Here is a 15,901-nt window from a genome sequence, read left to right as displayed (position 1 = left end):
GCTCTAGTTAGGGACCCATTGTGGTGCAGCAGCATGAAGCTTCACATGCCTCTCACAGTGACTTAGTTCACAAGACATTGTAGTCTACATTGCACTGTTGATTTCATAAAATTATTTTTTTTTATATATAATGGCTTGAATTAAAGTTTAAAATGCAAAAGTCAAGTATCATGTTTCAATTGTGCTCTGAACAGAAACATTCATTTCAAATGCGTCCATCATATAAAAAGAATCTACTGTTAATTTTATATGCCTGGCCTTTTTGCTTATTTGGTGATAACAGCTTGAATTTAAGTTAAAAATGAAAAACTCAAGTATCATTGTGGAATTATGCTTTAAACAGAAACATTCATTTTGAACACGCCCCTGTCATATCAAAGAGTTTACTGTTGATTTTATATGTCGAGCCTTTTGGCTTGTGTGGTAATAAAACTTCTCAAATGCACTTGTTAGGCTGTGTAAGATGTTAACTTTGGTCAAAATCTCCTTTCATCAGATTATTTTGATTATTGATACTTATCGAAGACATTCCGATACAAACTTTATCTAAGAACACTGCCAGTTATATAAATACCTATAAAGGTGAAATTTAATAAATATCCACCCAAAGTTCCTTTAATATGATAGTAGAGATAGATATTTAAAAATCAAAATAATTTATTCATTTTTCTTTTTTTTTTTTTTTTTTTTTTTCAAATATTGACTCCTGATATTATACTCCAAGAATTGAATAACTCATTTCATTGGGTGAAAATTGCTTTTAGATCTACTAAGCTTGATTAGAAATTTTGGTTCTTGTCCAGAATTCTCCCTATATTAAAAGAACCAAAAATACAGAAAAATCTGTATGTACATTACAAAATTCACGTAAATTGATCAAGTAGTTTCATTTTGATAAAGAAAATCATTTTAAAGCAATTAATAGGAATTCATAGGCATTACAACATAAATTTAGTAAGTATGAATTATTGTTGAGTCATCTTCATTTGTTTCTTGAGAATTTTTCTTTTTTCTCAAAATGGTGGGTGAGACAGTCACCCTCTCATATACCCATAAAATCTGATTTTCATATTTAAAAATAAAACTATGAAGTGCCTTCAATAAGTTTCCAAACTTATTTTATCCAGGCATTTAAAATTGTCGTAGACACTTGATTCAGTATATTATTGCTATACATCTTATGAGATGACTGACCCATTTTTGTTATTTCATGTTCAAATGAACAGCCCCAGCAGGAATTGGAATACACTCTAATAAAGCCTGATTGTCACAGCTGATGAGTTTTAAAAATTCAATCTGGATGTGAGAAATTTTAGAAGAACAATATGCAATAAAATTCTGTTTTAAACTTGGAAAAAATGCCACAAAAACATATGGAATGCTTCAGACTGCTTTTGCATGACTCGAGCATCAGTTTTTGAGTGGCATAAGAGATTCAAGGAAGGCAGGGAGTCTGTAAGGGATAATGAGAAGTGTGATAGGAGTAAGGAAGTCAAAACACCAGAGTTGATTGGCCAAATAAAGAATCTCATGAATAAGGACCGTCATGTGTCTACAGAGACAATAAGAGCACAGTTTGATGTCAGTGTGGGAACTGTACACACAATTATTCGCAAGGAACTGAAGATGCAAAAGTTTGTCCCAAGGGTGCTCAGAGGAGATCAGAAAGAAAGATGTTGTCATGACCAAGATGGTCATCAAAACAGTTACTCACCCTCCCTATAATATTGATATCATTTTTGGAATATGATATTTTCATTTTATTATGGGTATGCACATCATACGGATATTTTTTACGGAGTTCTGAACAAGAACTGAAATTGTGAATATATGCATGTATTGATATACCGTCATTCTTAAATATCTTTGTCAAATCAATAATGTACGGGTGTGTGTGTGTAGAGGGAGGGGTGATAGATATAAAACTGAAATTGGTTGGATAAAATCATGTGTTAGAGAGATTTTATAAAACTTCATCTTCCCCCAGCAGTATATGTACATAAATGACTGCAATATATTTGGTAGGATTTGAACTCGTCATGGTCAATTCCATAGTCGGTAAGAGTATCCATTAGAGCAATCATGCCCTTCCCGTTCTTTGATCGAAGAAGAACAATTAAGCCACAAATGCTATTTTTAGTTTTTGAGTTCTTAACTGTCCTTTGAGACAATCCCATATTTTGATGTTCGTTTCCCTGGTCGTATGGCATACGTGACTTGACGCACTTGCTGCTATCGCATATCACAAAGGCATTTTCGACACGTAAACATAAAAGAATTAAGTCGTAAGAGGTTGGGTCGAATAAAAAAGGGACATTTATAAGATTGTTTTCTGGTTTTCATTTCACTGCTTACTCAAATTGTAAAATAAACATTTTTTTTTGATTATTTTGTAAATATTCAACAAATTTGATTTCTCTTTTCTCAGTTTGAATCCAAAATGAAAATGTTGCAACGACAAAAGAACCTGAGCAATTTTTCCAAATCTTCCACAGATCAAGATATTTTCAGGAAGGTAAATTGGTACCTTCTTTATGATTATATTAATAAAAAAAGTGTTACTTAATTGTTTTAAAATCGTCCAATCTTTGTGGTAAAAAATGTCAATAGACTCTTAGAATCTTAGTGCATTTTGATAACAAAACCCCCCCCCAAAAAAACAGGCAATAGTGTAGAATAGTTAACAACGGAGAAATCTAAAATAAGCAAAATATACAATAGATAATTATTTAAGTGTCGACTTATTCTTCATTCTAAGTAAGTCACACTAACCCTATTATTTGAAAATTCTACAAACTATTTACATTAAGTCTTTGTAAACAAAAAGGAAATCTTGTTGGAGTTAATGTGGTTTCTATTTGATTCTTTTTCCTTTCCCTTGCTATAATCTCCATTCAATCATATATTTTTCTCTCAGTCATAACCCTAACCTTGATTTAGATCTCTTGATTGAGGTTTGAAATTTTTAGTAAATTTTTATTTTTTAATTCATAATGTTTGAAAATAAATATGACCCGTATAAAGGCATATTAAAATATTTCAATAATAACTCTTATCAAACAATAGATAATTCGATTTTCTATCTATCTGCATAGTTTTAAATTTTTGAAACTGTTTGTAAAGTTTTGTTATTTCAAAATTTGTTTTGTTACTTTCACCTAGCCGAATTTATCAATCAAAGATTGGTGCCTATTATTTTTTTTAGGTGGTTGCTAATTTCAGACCTAAAAGGTAGTTAAAAAGTAGACGCAAATAGACTTATGATGCCACTAATCATAAGACCATGCGGTTACCAGTCTGACTAGGGTAATTTTTTTTTTAACTATCTTTTAAGCTTGAAATTAACAAACATCTAAAAAGTAAATGAACGGCCATCTTCGATTAACAAATAAATGACCTTTTATTGACCCCCGGCTCACAAACGATTACATCATGTTTATGCTTTAAATTTTGAATTGAGAAAACTTAAACATTTCAAAAGTTTAAAAACTATGCAGGTTGACAGAAAATTTAATTTCTACTGTTTAATAAAAATTATTTGTTTTATATTTTTTCTTATTTCCAATTTCTTGTGTGTTATCTATACAACACTTTTGCTCTAAAACGAACAAATTTTAATTTTTTTTTAACAGTTAAAGGTCATCTATTTAAAAAAAAAAAAAACTAGCAGGGAGACCGAATGTTGCCCGGAAATAAATAAGGATCAACAAATGTTTCACCCTCCCATATTTTATTGTCATTGAAATTGATGAAATCACCCATTTTTAAATCAAATTGATTAATTGCTTGCTCTAGTTGGAGACCCACCATGGTGCACTTGGAGGAAGCTTCTCATGTCTCTACAGTACATTGTAGTTTACATTGCACTGTAGAAAATAGAGTGGATTTTATAAAATTATTTTTTATATATAATAACTTGAATTAAAGTTGAAAACACAAACATCAAGTATCATGGTTCAGTTGTAATCTAGACAGAAACATTCATTTTGAATGTGCGCCTGTTATATCAAAGAACCTGCTGTTGATTTTATATGACTGGTTTTTATGCTTGTGTGGTAATTAAACTTCTCAAATGCACTTTTGATGTTAGGCTATATAAGGTGGTAACTTTAGTCAAAATCGCCTGTTCCTTCTTTCATCAGATTATTTTGATTATCGATACTTATCGAAAACAATTTGATACAAAACCTATTTAAGAACACTCCCAGGCACATAAAGTACATTTGTGTGAAATTTAATGTTTAGAAGTTCATAGGGAACAAACTCACACACGCGCACATTTATATGAAAGAGTTTCATATGAAATAGTAGAGATTTTAATAATGTCGAAACTTATGTATAATAAACAAATATGTATTGCCACACATTTGTGAAAATGACTCACAAATGATTGCATCATATTTTCAGGAATTATTCTCAAGTGACTGTAATTGATCAATTGTTTGTGTTTTTTTTTCTGAAACTTAATTAAAAAAAAAAAAAAAGCAGGCGGCACCACTTTGCCATAATATAACTATTTTAACACGTTTCTGAATTTTTGAGATGAGGATTGAAAATTTGTATTATTTGGACTACTGTTATCATCTTGAGTGTTATTTTCACAATATTTTGGCCAATGTAACCTTCGACCTTCTTCAGGTGTATTTTGTCAAATTTGAGAATCTGTGCAAAATTTGGAATGGAACCCTTTATTTAAAGCATAGGGGTAGCATTCTGTCAGCCATGACCAGATAGAATTCTAAAGTAAGAATACAAGTGTGAATTACTTAAGACTTCTACTTGGTCATGGCTGACGGAATGAGATGATGTTACCCTCATGGATTAAATACAGTGTTTCATTCAAAATTCCGTACAGATTTCTGAGTTTGACAAATTCTGGATTTTGACAAAATACATCTGAAGAAGGTTGGAGGTTATATCAGCTGAAATGTTGTCAAAATTACAAACAAGACGAGAATATTTATTTGCAGACTTGTTATCCGCATCTTCATAGTTGTTGTTTCACAATGTTTCAGCGAGCTATTCCTTTGGCCTTCATCAGGTGGTTGGCCACGATGGGATAGAAATGTTGAGTCTCTTAACTGTATCCTCAGTAATTACTGCCTTCCATAGTTGTTGTCGTCTTACCACGTTTTGGCCAACTAATCCTCTGGCTAGCTTTGGGTAGGATCGAAACTGCTATCTTCAGACAATGCTCACCTGGAACCGTAAAGATTCAACGCCTTTATCCACTGCGCCACAGGCCCGAAACGTCATGAAACAACAACTATGGAGATGAGGATAACAATCGACAATCATCTCAAAGGATTCCAATAAAAAAAAGACGAGAACAATAATCTGAGTAATCCAATTAATATAAAATCTAACACGTTCTTATGTTGTTTACGAATCAATATCAGTAATTTCCCCCCACTTTCTATTGGTGCTTAAAACTAAACAGGAATTCCATGAACAAAGCTTCTTTCTTAGAACTGCCCACCTGTGGAACTCTGTTCCACTGGTCTGCTTTCCAGCTGATTACAATATCGTCATTTTCAAGTCATATGTAAACAAGTTCTTATTGAATTATCCTCATAAATGATCTAGTTATTCCAAATTTTCACTACAAACGATTACTATGCTACTGTCCCAATAACTACAAAATACACATTAACCCTTATACTCAAGTGGTTTTCAGGCATTGGTATGTAATAATTACCTGTTTGTAAAAGAAAAAATAGAAAGATGGCATAGTTTAAGATGGCATAAAAGAAAAAAACTAACTAGACAAAATACTGTTAGAAATTCGCTCATTATATGTTACCGTGACATTAGTTGACATATATTCGGTGTTTTTTTAATAGTATTTTGTCTAGTTTATTATTTATAACACATTTTCCCAAACTTACCATGTTAAAGAGAGTGTCGGCCGCCATTTTGAATTTTCCAATACATCGGTAAACACTGTATGCTTTTCGAGCTGAATAAATATGTTACATTGAATAAAAACACGAAAAATATATCCAGTTAGGTAGAAAAGTAACTTATCTTGCCTTTGATAACATTTATTTGTTATATATTTGTTTTTTGACAACTTTTTCGAAACTATGTGTACAGTAATACAAACCCAAAAATAGTTTTATAAAAATAATGCAATGATGTAGTAAAAAACGATTTTAAAAAAATTTTTATTGCTTTTTTAGTTTTTATTAATATCAGAAATATAATTTTGATATTAAACTTTTTTATTTCTTTTTTAGTTTTATTAATATCAGAAATATAGTCTTGATATTAAAATTTTTGATTTCTTTTTTAGTTTTATTAATATCAGAAATATAGTTTTGATATTAAAATTTTTTATTTCTTTTTTAGTTTTATTAATATCAGAAATATAGTTTTGATATTAAAATTTTCAAATAGAAGACGACTTTTCGAAGATGCGTATGATAAAATTTGCAGATGTCGTTATGTTGTTTATCTCCATGTTGAACTATGGCTGGACAAAAATGTTGACTATTTTGAAATTTGGGTGCTTAGTTTGATCATGTGTAAAGGATGTGTTTAGCAAATCCAAAGAAATTAGTTTAAACAAAGGTGGTCCATAAAAAATAGTGGCTAGACCTTAAATGATTGGAAACAAAGTAAAGAAGTAGGTCAGTTGGGATTGACAAATTAAGACAGGCTTTGCTGAGAAGAAGTGAAAATATCTAATTTCGTCAAAGGAAAAAGGAAGGTAAAAACAATAAGGATAAGAAGAGGATGGTCTGAATGTTTTGTTAATGATTGAATAAAAAAAAGAGAGAAATGTGTCTTCACTCAGAATAAGGTTCATCACATGCCTCTTTGTGATGTGTGGTTGAGAAACAGTTTATATAGATCTCTCTCTCTCTCTCTCTCTCTCTCTCTCTCGCTCGCACACACACACACACACACACACACACACACACACACACACACACATATATATTAGATGTTTGCATAAAATTTTATAAGATTAGTCTCCTAAGATACTTTTACATGTGATATTTTAATTCATGCAGATTACTTATTTTTTTTATTATAGAAACAATTCTCTATTGATTAGTATATTGAACCTAACATATAGTAGTGAGATTAAAACTAAAAATATATATATAACTTGGATGCCATCAGCTAGAATCAAAACCAAAACATACAACTCTCCACCCTCATTCCATAGCCTTTGAGCTATATATATATATATATACTAGCAAAAGTACCCGTCGTTGACTGGGTTCAAAAACAGCCTACAGAAAATGGACTCTGATTTATGAAAGTATAATAGGTTATGAAAAGGAAGGGTTGTAAAGAGATAGCTTCGAATTTGGGGGTATCAAAACCAAAGCAAAATATGATGAAAGTAAAAATAAAATAGATAAACCCCATAATTTATTATACCATACCTGTTCACACTGAAACACTTATCACAATATTCTGTGGATCTATATTAAAAAACCTTGTTAAACTTTATAACATATTTCCATTCTATGGAGGTCAGGCACAAATGAACACCCCATAATTTTATTATACCATATTTCTTCAAACTGAAACGTAATTATCAAAGTATACTTACGCAGATAGATATGAAAAGTCTTTATTAAAGTTTGTGCCTATTTCCATTCTATGGAGGCCAGGCACGAACGCAGACCCCACAATTTTATTATACCATCCCTATTTAAGTTAAAACATACTTATCAAAGTATTATTATGTACATCTATATCAAAAACACTTGTAAACGTTTTTTTTTTTAATTTTTAAATTTTTTATTTCCATACTTTGTGCACCAGGCGTGTAGGCAGACCTCACAATTTTAATGAATCATCATTATGCCAGATCAAACATACCCACTCCTGTGTCTCGATACATCTATCATTATATGTGATCAGTTTTCTATAATAGTCAACCATATAAGTGCCTATTCATGACCAGACACACACACAGATCTTCAGCTTTATATTATAGATATAGGAAAAATGAAGACACAAAACTATATGTTGGTGAATATAGAATCGTTCATTTATTTAATAAAGGTATACAAACATTTAGTTGGGATATAGCGGGGACTCTTTATACCAAGGTATTTCGAAGCCTAATGCTTCTCATCAGAAGAGTAGAGAAAATGCTAGGTAACATAATAGGGATGCGAAGTCTAGCGTGGGATTCATCCGGAACGAAATAAATCAATGAAAATATTGATGTTGTTAGGAGGAATTATATTGAATTCTAAGATAAATTCCTATATAAGCTTCAATGAAATTTATTGAACTTTATGTTATTCCGATAAGTTTCTTCTTATAGAATTGAATTTACTCTATTCTCCTAACTCTCTAAGCTATATATATATATATATATATATATATATATATATATATATATATATATATAAGAATATATATAAATTCACCTGTCATCCCTTTTTTAAAAGATGGAATTGCTTGATCATTGAAGACAAGATTCAAGCCAGACCAGATGGTCCACAGAGTTTTATGATTATATAGATGTAATATTTTATTTATCGATTTTCAGTATTTAATTAAACAATGCTCAATAGTAGAGCTAGGTAGATTGTAGCCTTGCTTTACTTTAAAGTTAAATAACACAAGTTATTAAGATTTGGGTTAAGGCAATATTTATTATTTCATTTGTCTAAACTGATTGACATGATTCTTTTTAGCAAATAAATAATCTTTTGTGAATATCCATAAATATATTTATCATACAATAAATATTTTAAATACAAATCTCTTTGCATCTATTAGTATGCTTTGCTATCTCCTGTGGAACTAGATTGTACACTGACATGAATATTCTCATGACAGTTTTATGAACCTTACTACTTCTGTGCTGGCTCATGACAAATTGAAAGCGGATGTTTTGTTTGTTGCATCATTACTAAAAGATTGCCCTACATGGCTGTAACCCTATAAGTCGGTGACTGGTGTATGACTGACTTACATGTTACATAAAATGTTTTAGAAACGGTCCCATGTTGTGACGATGAGCCAGTCAATAGGGTCTGAGTATGAAGATCTGTTGGTTCGACGTCTTTTTGTCTAGGTGAAGATTAAAAGCAAATGAGATGTTGGGTGTTGGTGGCTCCTTCACTTAGGATTACGTCTTTCCTCTAGTCTGGTGGCTTCCCTTGACTGGAATTGTCTTGATGCCCGTTTTGACATTTAAGCAGACAGAACACAATACGCAACACAATTGTAATATATAAGATCTTAACTATTTTATTTTACAAAATTTATACAATATATATTACAATATTAATTTACAGATTGTATAACTAATTTAACACAATTAACTCCTTAAAACTAACTAAACTTAACTATTGCTGAGGAGGTGCCCCCCCTCCTCTCATTTATGGAGAGACAAAAATATACATCTTACCCCATGCTGCCCGCACAAAAAAGAGATTTAGAAAAGGAAGGGATTCATGGGATTACATTCTGGTTGCTGGTGTATCCCTCCGCCTACGGCCAAAGCACCTCCTGGCCATGCAGAGGGGGTGGTGGACAACCACACAACCGACGCACTAAGAAATAATGCCACATGACTAATGGGCTCCATCTGATTTGTTTTTCCAAATGTATTGCCTTCATTGCGGCTGACGAGCTCAACCGATTCCTCATATGGTAACTCCAGAATATCAAAGGGAGGCTAACAACTGTGCAAGACAGGGGCGTTCATCTCCCTGAGCTATTATACATACCCGCTTATCTGAATACATACAGCACTTAGTATTCCCAAATGGTCATCCATTTGGTACCGGCCGCTTAACTTTGATGATCTAACATGAATCAGTTGGTTAACATGATTATGCTGTAGGATACGTCTATTACTAGTGGAGATTTGGTATTGGTCTGTCAGAAACTGAACTTTTACTATTAGTTCTATTATTGCATTATTTATTATCTTTTCAGTGCTCAGTTTTGGAGTAGGTAGATAGTGTAGTATCTGTTCTAACAGAAGTGTAATACAGGGTGACCCCCCCCAAAAAAAAAGCTAAATGGAGGCCATCTAGAACATATGCTGTAGAATGGAGAAAAAAAAGGCCAAAGACCCTTGTGTTTTGATGTGATGTTTTGAATATAATAAATTAGTTATGACCAAAGTTTCATTTCATTTGGACAAAACACTAAGAAACGGGGCCTAATTAGAGTTGGGGCCCATTTTTTTTGTCATCCTGTATATGTTTGTTCGTTATGATAATATTCTCTCAGATACATTACCGCCTCTTTTAAGAGGGAATAGTGCGTTCATTTGTCATGTGACTGTTACGTTTAACAATTATTGAGTTATACTTTTTTTTTTTGAACAATTTAAAAACTTAACATCCTAATCCAACTAATCTTATTGTGTTTTAATCTAATATATAAAAGGCAATATGGCTGTATGTCTCCATATTTTCAAACTCTATCTCTTCCAAAACTAAAATCGCAGATCGGCGCTAAGGGCCTCAAATGATTGGATTTTTTATGGACCATTCTTTTATGGGTCTTTAGCCAGTTAAAATAGTTTTTAAGGAGGTCAAAAATGGGTCAAAATTGAAAAAAAATTGTTAAACATTTTATACATTCATCTGAGTTTATTTTTAATCTTAAATTTTTAACTGGTTTATATGCGTTGGTACAGTGGTAACGTCATCAGCTTTGAATGTTTCAGTTTCGGTTTCAATTCTACTTGATGGCACCCAAATACTTTTTTTTTACTTTTGAAATCACGACTCTATACATGAAATCTGGACAAATTAAAATATCCTGTTAGTATAAGATAATATGAGTTTTATTGACTCTTTTATATCTTTATATACTTACTTAAAAAAAAAAGAAAAATATATATATATATATATAGAGATATTAGGGAGTAAAAAACTACTTAGAGTTGCCAGGTAGTGACCATTAATTCTTATTTACTTGCTTGTTCTAGAGTTAAACACATTGATGGTTTTTTTAATGCAGAAAAAATTTAGCTTCACAAAAAATGGGATACTCATGATTGAAAAAAAAAATACAAAAAATAAAAATTGCCTCAGCCTAGTACTTCTCTTTCACTGACCAAGACCAGAAAAAATAAAGTCTAGTATCAGAAAAGACACTACACTTTTTTATATTAAATATTGGAATGCTAATGGGGTTTTGTAGTTTATTAGCTTTTTAGTATTTAATTACATTTCAACCATACTTATTGGTATTCAGTTGAAGTTTATTTTTTATTTATGCAGATTATCTGTTGTAAATTATTAGCCATTTATATAAGGTATTCAACACCGGTTAATTTTAACTTTTATTTCTTAATTTTATTATAATCGGCATATGGTTTCTTTTTTTTAGTAGTTCAGGGTAATGCATTTATGGGTTTTTATAATGGTTTAACCTGAACCATATCTTTTATAATGGTTTAACTTGAACCATATCTTTTATAATGGTGTAACCTGAACCATATCTTTTATAATGGCTTAACCTGAACCATATCTTTTAAAATGGTTTAACCCGAACCGTATCTTTTATAATGGTTTAACCTGGACCATATATTTTACAATGGTTTAACCTGAACCATATCTTTTAAAATGGTTTAACTTGAACCATATATTTTACAATGGTTTAACCTGAACCATATCTTTTATAATAGTTTAACCTGAACCATATAGTTTATAATGGTTTAACCTGAACCATATAGTTTATAATGGTTTAACCTGAACCATATATTTTAGAATGGTTTAACCTGAACCGTATCTTTTATAATTGTTTAACCTGAACCATATCTTTTACAATGGTTTAACCTGAACCATATATTTTATAATGGTTTAACCTGAACCATATCTTTTACAATGGTTTAACCTGAACCATGTATTTTATAATGGTTTAACCTGAACCATATCTTTTACAATGGTTTAACTTGAACCATATCGTTTATAATGGTTTAACCTGAACCGTATCTTTTACAATGGTTTAACCTGAACCATATATTTTATAATGGTTTAACCTGAACCATATCTTTTACAATGGTTTAACCTGAACCATGTATTTTATAATATATTTATATATTTTATAATGGTTTAACCTGAACCATATATTTTATAATGGTCTAACCTGAACCATATATTTTATAATGGTTTAACTTGAACCATATATTTTATAATGGTTTAACTTGAACCATATCTTTTACAATGGTTTAACCTGAACCATATCTTACGCATAAAGTCTGAAAGAATCTCCTTTTATATTTAACAAGCTATCATTATATTTAATTATGGATATTTTTTTTTCTTTTTCTCTCTCTCGTATGTATATATATATATATATATATATATATATATATATATATATATATATATATATATATATATTCCCCCCCCCCCCAACTTCTGGCCTTGATGGAGGGGAGATCAAAACTTGCTGCTATGGTTTAAATGATCTGAAATAACAGCAAGGGGAGACTTGATTCCAAATATTACTCATATGTTATATTTCTCCTCTTTTTGGAAATAAGAGACGATTATAAATATCTTCAGTATCAAATAGTCTTTATACACTGCGAAATGTATGAAAACCAAAGAGGGGAGATATAAGATGAAAAATATTTGGAATCAAGTATCCCCTTGCTGTTATTTCAGATCATTTGAAACCATAGCAACAAGTTTTAGTCTCCTCTCGATCAAGGTCAAAAGTTTGGGAGAAATATCAAGTATTTGTAATTCATACGCAAAACTAGGAAAACAAATGAATATGATTGAAATATTGGTAAAGGTGCAGTATCTTTCCACCCACAAAAAATTTGGTAATTGTGGCCTGGTAGGCCAACACAAAACCTACTTTAAAAAACTTGCTAGAGGTTTTTGGTTGTGCCGAAAACAAATATCGCATTTAAATTTTTCGCAAATAAGTATTTTTCCAGCTAGTAAGCAACGTAACTTTTTATGTTATAAGTGGTGGCCATTGTTGTACATGCAAGCATGTGCATACTTTTGCTTGATATCGAGAAAAATACTTATTTGTGGAAAATTTGAATGTGATATACGTTTTCAGCACACCCAAAAATCTATAGAAAAGAAGTTTTTTAACGTCATTTGATTGCATTAGGAGATCACCACACTCTTCAGCACATCCAGGTACACTTTGGTGTTGATTTTCAAGTCCACTTTGAAGATGTGAGGTTGCATGATGTGTCCCTCACTTGAAACCACACCAAAGACCCCAACTGTGGCCGGAAACTTTGTTGAGCTCTGCCTTCAAGCGTTGAACTGTCCAGATTTGCATTTTGAGTGCTAGCAATGGGCCTGTTGTTATAACTTGGATCGATACAGAGCATGAGTTGTACAGCGGCACATCTCCGATCTCACTCATTGAACATTGTGTCATTTTCAGACATGATAGAAGGCTCCTATTGCTTTTAGCATTTGTACAGAATCTGCTAACTAGTAGATGATCTGCAACAAAAAAAAAAAACTGGTTTGATATAACTGAGCAGAGATGGCGTTGAAGTTGATTTAATCTCAGTATAGTTGATTGGTTGCTTTAATCATGTGACATCGAAAAGATTTGAAGTTATATTTTAGTTGCTGATAAAATTTTAATGAAATTAGAAATAAAATATGGTCTAGAGAATTAGGGACAATTAGACACTCCAACCAAAAGCACTTCAAGGGAATGGACATCCATTAGTTAGGCCAATAAAGTAAAGTTGAACTTAAAATAAAAAAAAAATCATTGTCATCTTTATGAATATATCAGCCTCTTAAGAAAATAAACGACAGAACATTTTCATCCTTGACTAATTAAAGAGATGATATAACACACTTTTTTTTTTTTTTTTTCGATGATATACAATGAAATAAATTTTTGTAAAATATTACAAGTTAATATAAAGTAAAATGGCCTTCGGGACAAGATCAAAGTGTAGTATCTGTTCTTCAGATGCTGCACTTCTATTTCTTGTTCTCTTTCGGTGGAGGAGAAATCCTTCACGACTGAGACAATTTTTATTTTTGTACCTTTTCTCCACGTTAAAAAACGACCCTGGTGTCTAACTCTGTCCCGTGGGGAGGCATAGTAAATAGGTACATTAACGGAATTAACTTTTTAGGGCTAGAAATGAGAAAACATATGAAAATAGATATTTATTAATTAAATTTTAATTTTTTTTTTTTTCTGTTATATTTTGGATCCATTTTGTAAATTTTAAATTTCAGAAATTGCATCACCTTAAAGAAGGCTATGAAGGTAGAATATCAGAAATGAAGCAGACAATTTTTAATTTGGAAAGGAAAGTAGCCATGAATCCGACAATGTGTCAACAATCTCCAAGGGACAAGATATTGTTGCCACTTAATAAAAAGAAGAAATTCTAAGGAAAATCCATTTTTACATTTTCTTGCTGATTTTGTTTTATTGAATTCATAAAAATGCAATGAATGTTTGAAATAAATTTAATAAAAAAACTATGTTTGCTAATTTCATAAATTTAGTGGAAACTTTAGGTTTTCCTGATTTCCTTTTTTAATTGATTATCGAATTTGTTTTTGCTTGGAAAATATGAAAACAGAATTATCAACTTATATTGTGAACATACGTGAGATGAATATCTTAACTACATCCAATTATAACGTTGATCTTTTCAGTAGACTTAATGGAACTTAAACTTTTTAATGGAAATCGCTTCAGACAAGCTATGAAGCCACTTGATGTAAAGAGCTACAAAAAAAAATAAATAAAAAATATTATTTCAAGGTCAAAAACAATAAGTGTTAGATGGATAGATTCTGACTCAGAAAACTGCAATTCTTCCTCCTTTGTCAAAAACATTGCTCTGAAACGTGAGACAAAATAAGTGAATAGAAAGTTACAAGGCTGCCGAAAGCCAACTGTCATGGGATGATACATTTTCCTCTTATGATATGAAGAAATAATGATTTATTACGCAAAAGATAATATTAATAATCCAAATAATAACACATAATAAAAATAGATATAATAAAATAATTATTACTAATAATATTAATTATAACAAAATAAAAATGCTTAACATATTATATAATAATAAAAAATAATAAATTACTTAATTAAAAGGGAAAAACAAGAAAGATCTCTATATCTTGTTTGGTTCATCGGTTATTTTAACGACTCGAGTTTTCTTGTGTTTTCCTTCATTCAGAGTTATAATAGTTGGTCGCCTATCATTACATCCCAACGTCGTATTATAACTGAGTTATAAATAGCGCTCGAGAAGGTTCGGGAACAAACAGTTTAGAATTTTTTTTGTTCCATGTTTTGAAAATCTCCAGAAACACTAATCAAATGTTTTACATTCAAATTCTGAAGTAATATTTTTTATTTTATATAATCTTTTATTGTTTTTCCTATAAATGGGATGATTGCATATTTTGGAGAAGCAGGGGTTGAGAGTTGGGGAGACAATTTAGCAGAAGTCCTTAAACTCCAATAATACAAAAGAAATCTTGTAATATCTTTAAACAACCTTAGTATTAGATTTCAATTTCTTGTACATAAGATGCGTTACAATTTAAGTTTGACTTCTTTAGCTTCTGTTTTTTTTAAAAACATTTTATACATAGTATTTTAAAGCTGTTGCGGCATATGTGCATTGACTGCAAGTTATTTAGAAACCATTACTTTCTGTAGATTATCAGTGGCATATACAAAAGTATATTGATACAGCGAGTTTCATTGCTTAATCTTTTGTTTTAACAAAGGTCTAACATTTTTACTGAAAAACTAGTAAAAAAAAAAAAAAAATGTAACTGTTGTGGTGGCACCCACTCATTTACATATGTGGATAATATTACACATAAATAGCAAGACTCGGTTAGTCTGAGTGTGTGTTAACCAGAAGCCACTGAAGGCTGAGCCGAGAGCAGATATGTTCTCCAGCCAAGACTCT

The 15,901-nt window shown here is 31.0% G+C and overlaps 1 protein-coding gene across 3 annotated transcripts in view; it reads left to right on the top strand.

Annotated features, from left to right (window-relative positions):
* Positions 1 to 15,901, top strand: part of LOC145280097 (uncharacterized) — a 166,794-nt gene that overhangs the window by 139,545 nt on the left and 11,348 nt on the right. The window contains exons 6-7 of one of the 3 annotated variants that reach the window (XM_080131823.1): positions 2,429 to 2,515; positions 14,193 to 14,509. In XM_080131823.1, the coding sequence (XP_079987949.1) occupies positions 2,429 to 2,515; positions 14,193 to 14,351 (246 nt within the window). In that variant the 3' untranslated portion in view covers positions 14,352 to 14,509. Of the gene's footprint in view, positions 1 to 2,428; positions 2,516 to 14,192; positions 14,510 to 15,901 lie in introns of those variants that run through there. The other 2 variants (XM_080131822.1, XM_080131824.1) reach the window with 2 other exon arrangements.

This window comes from Euprymna scolopes, chromosome 7, assembly GCF_053919585.1.
Source record: "Euprymna scolopes isolate OS-2025 chromosome 7, ASM5391958v1, whole genome shotgun sequence".
Lineage (NCBI taxonomy): Eukaryota > Metazoa > Mollusca > Cephalopoda > Sepiida > Sepiolidae > Euprymna > Euprymna scolopes.
This window is presented reverse-complemented; position numbering and strand designations above follow the sequence as displayed.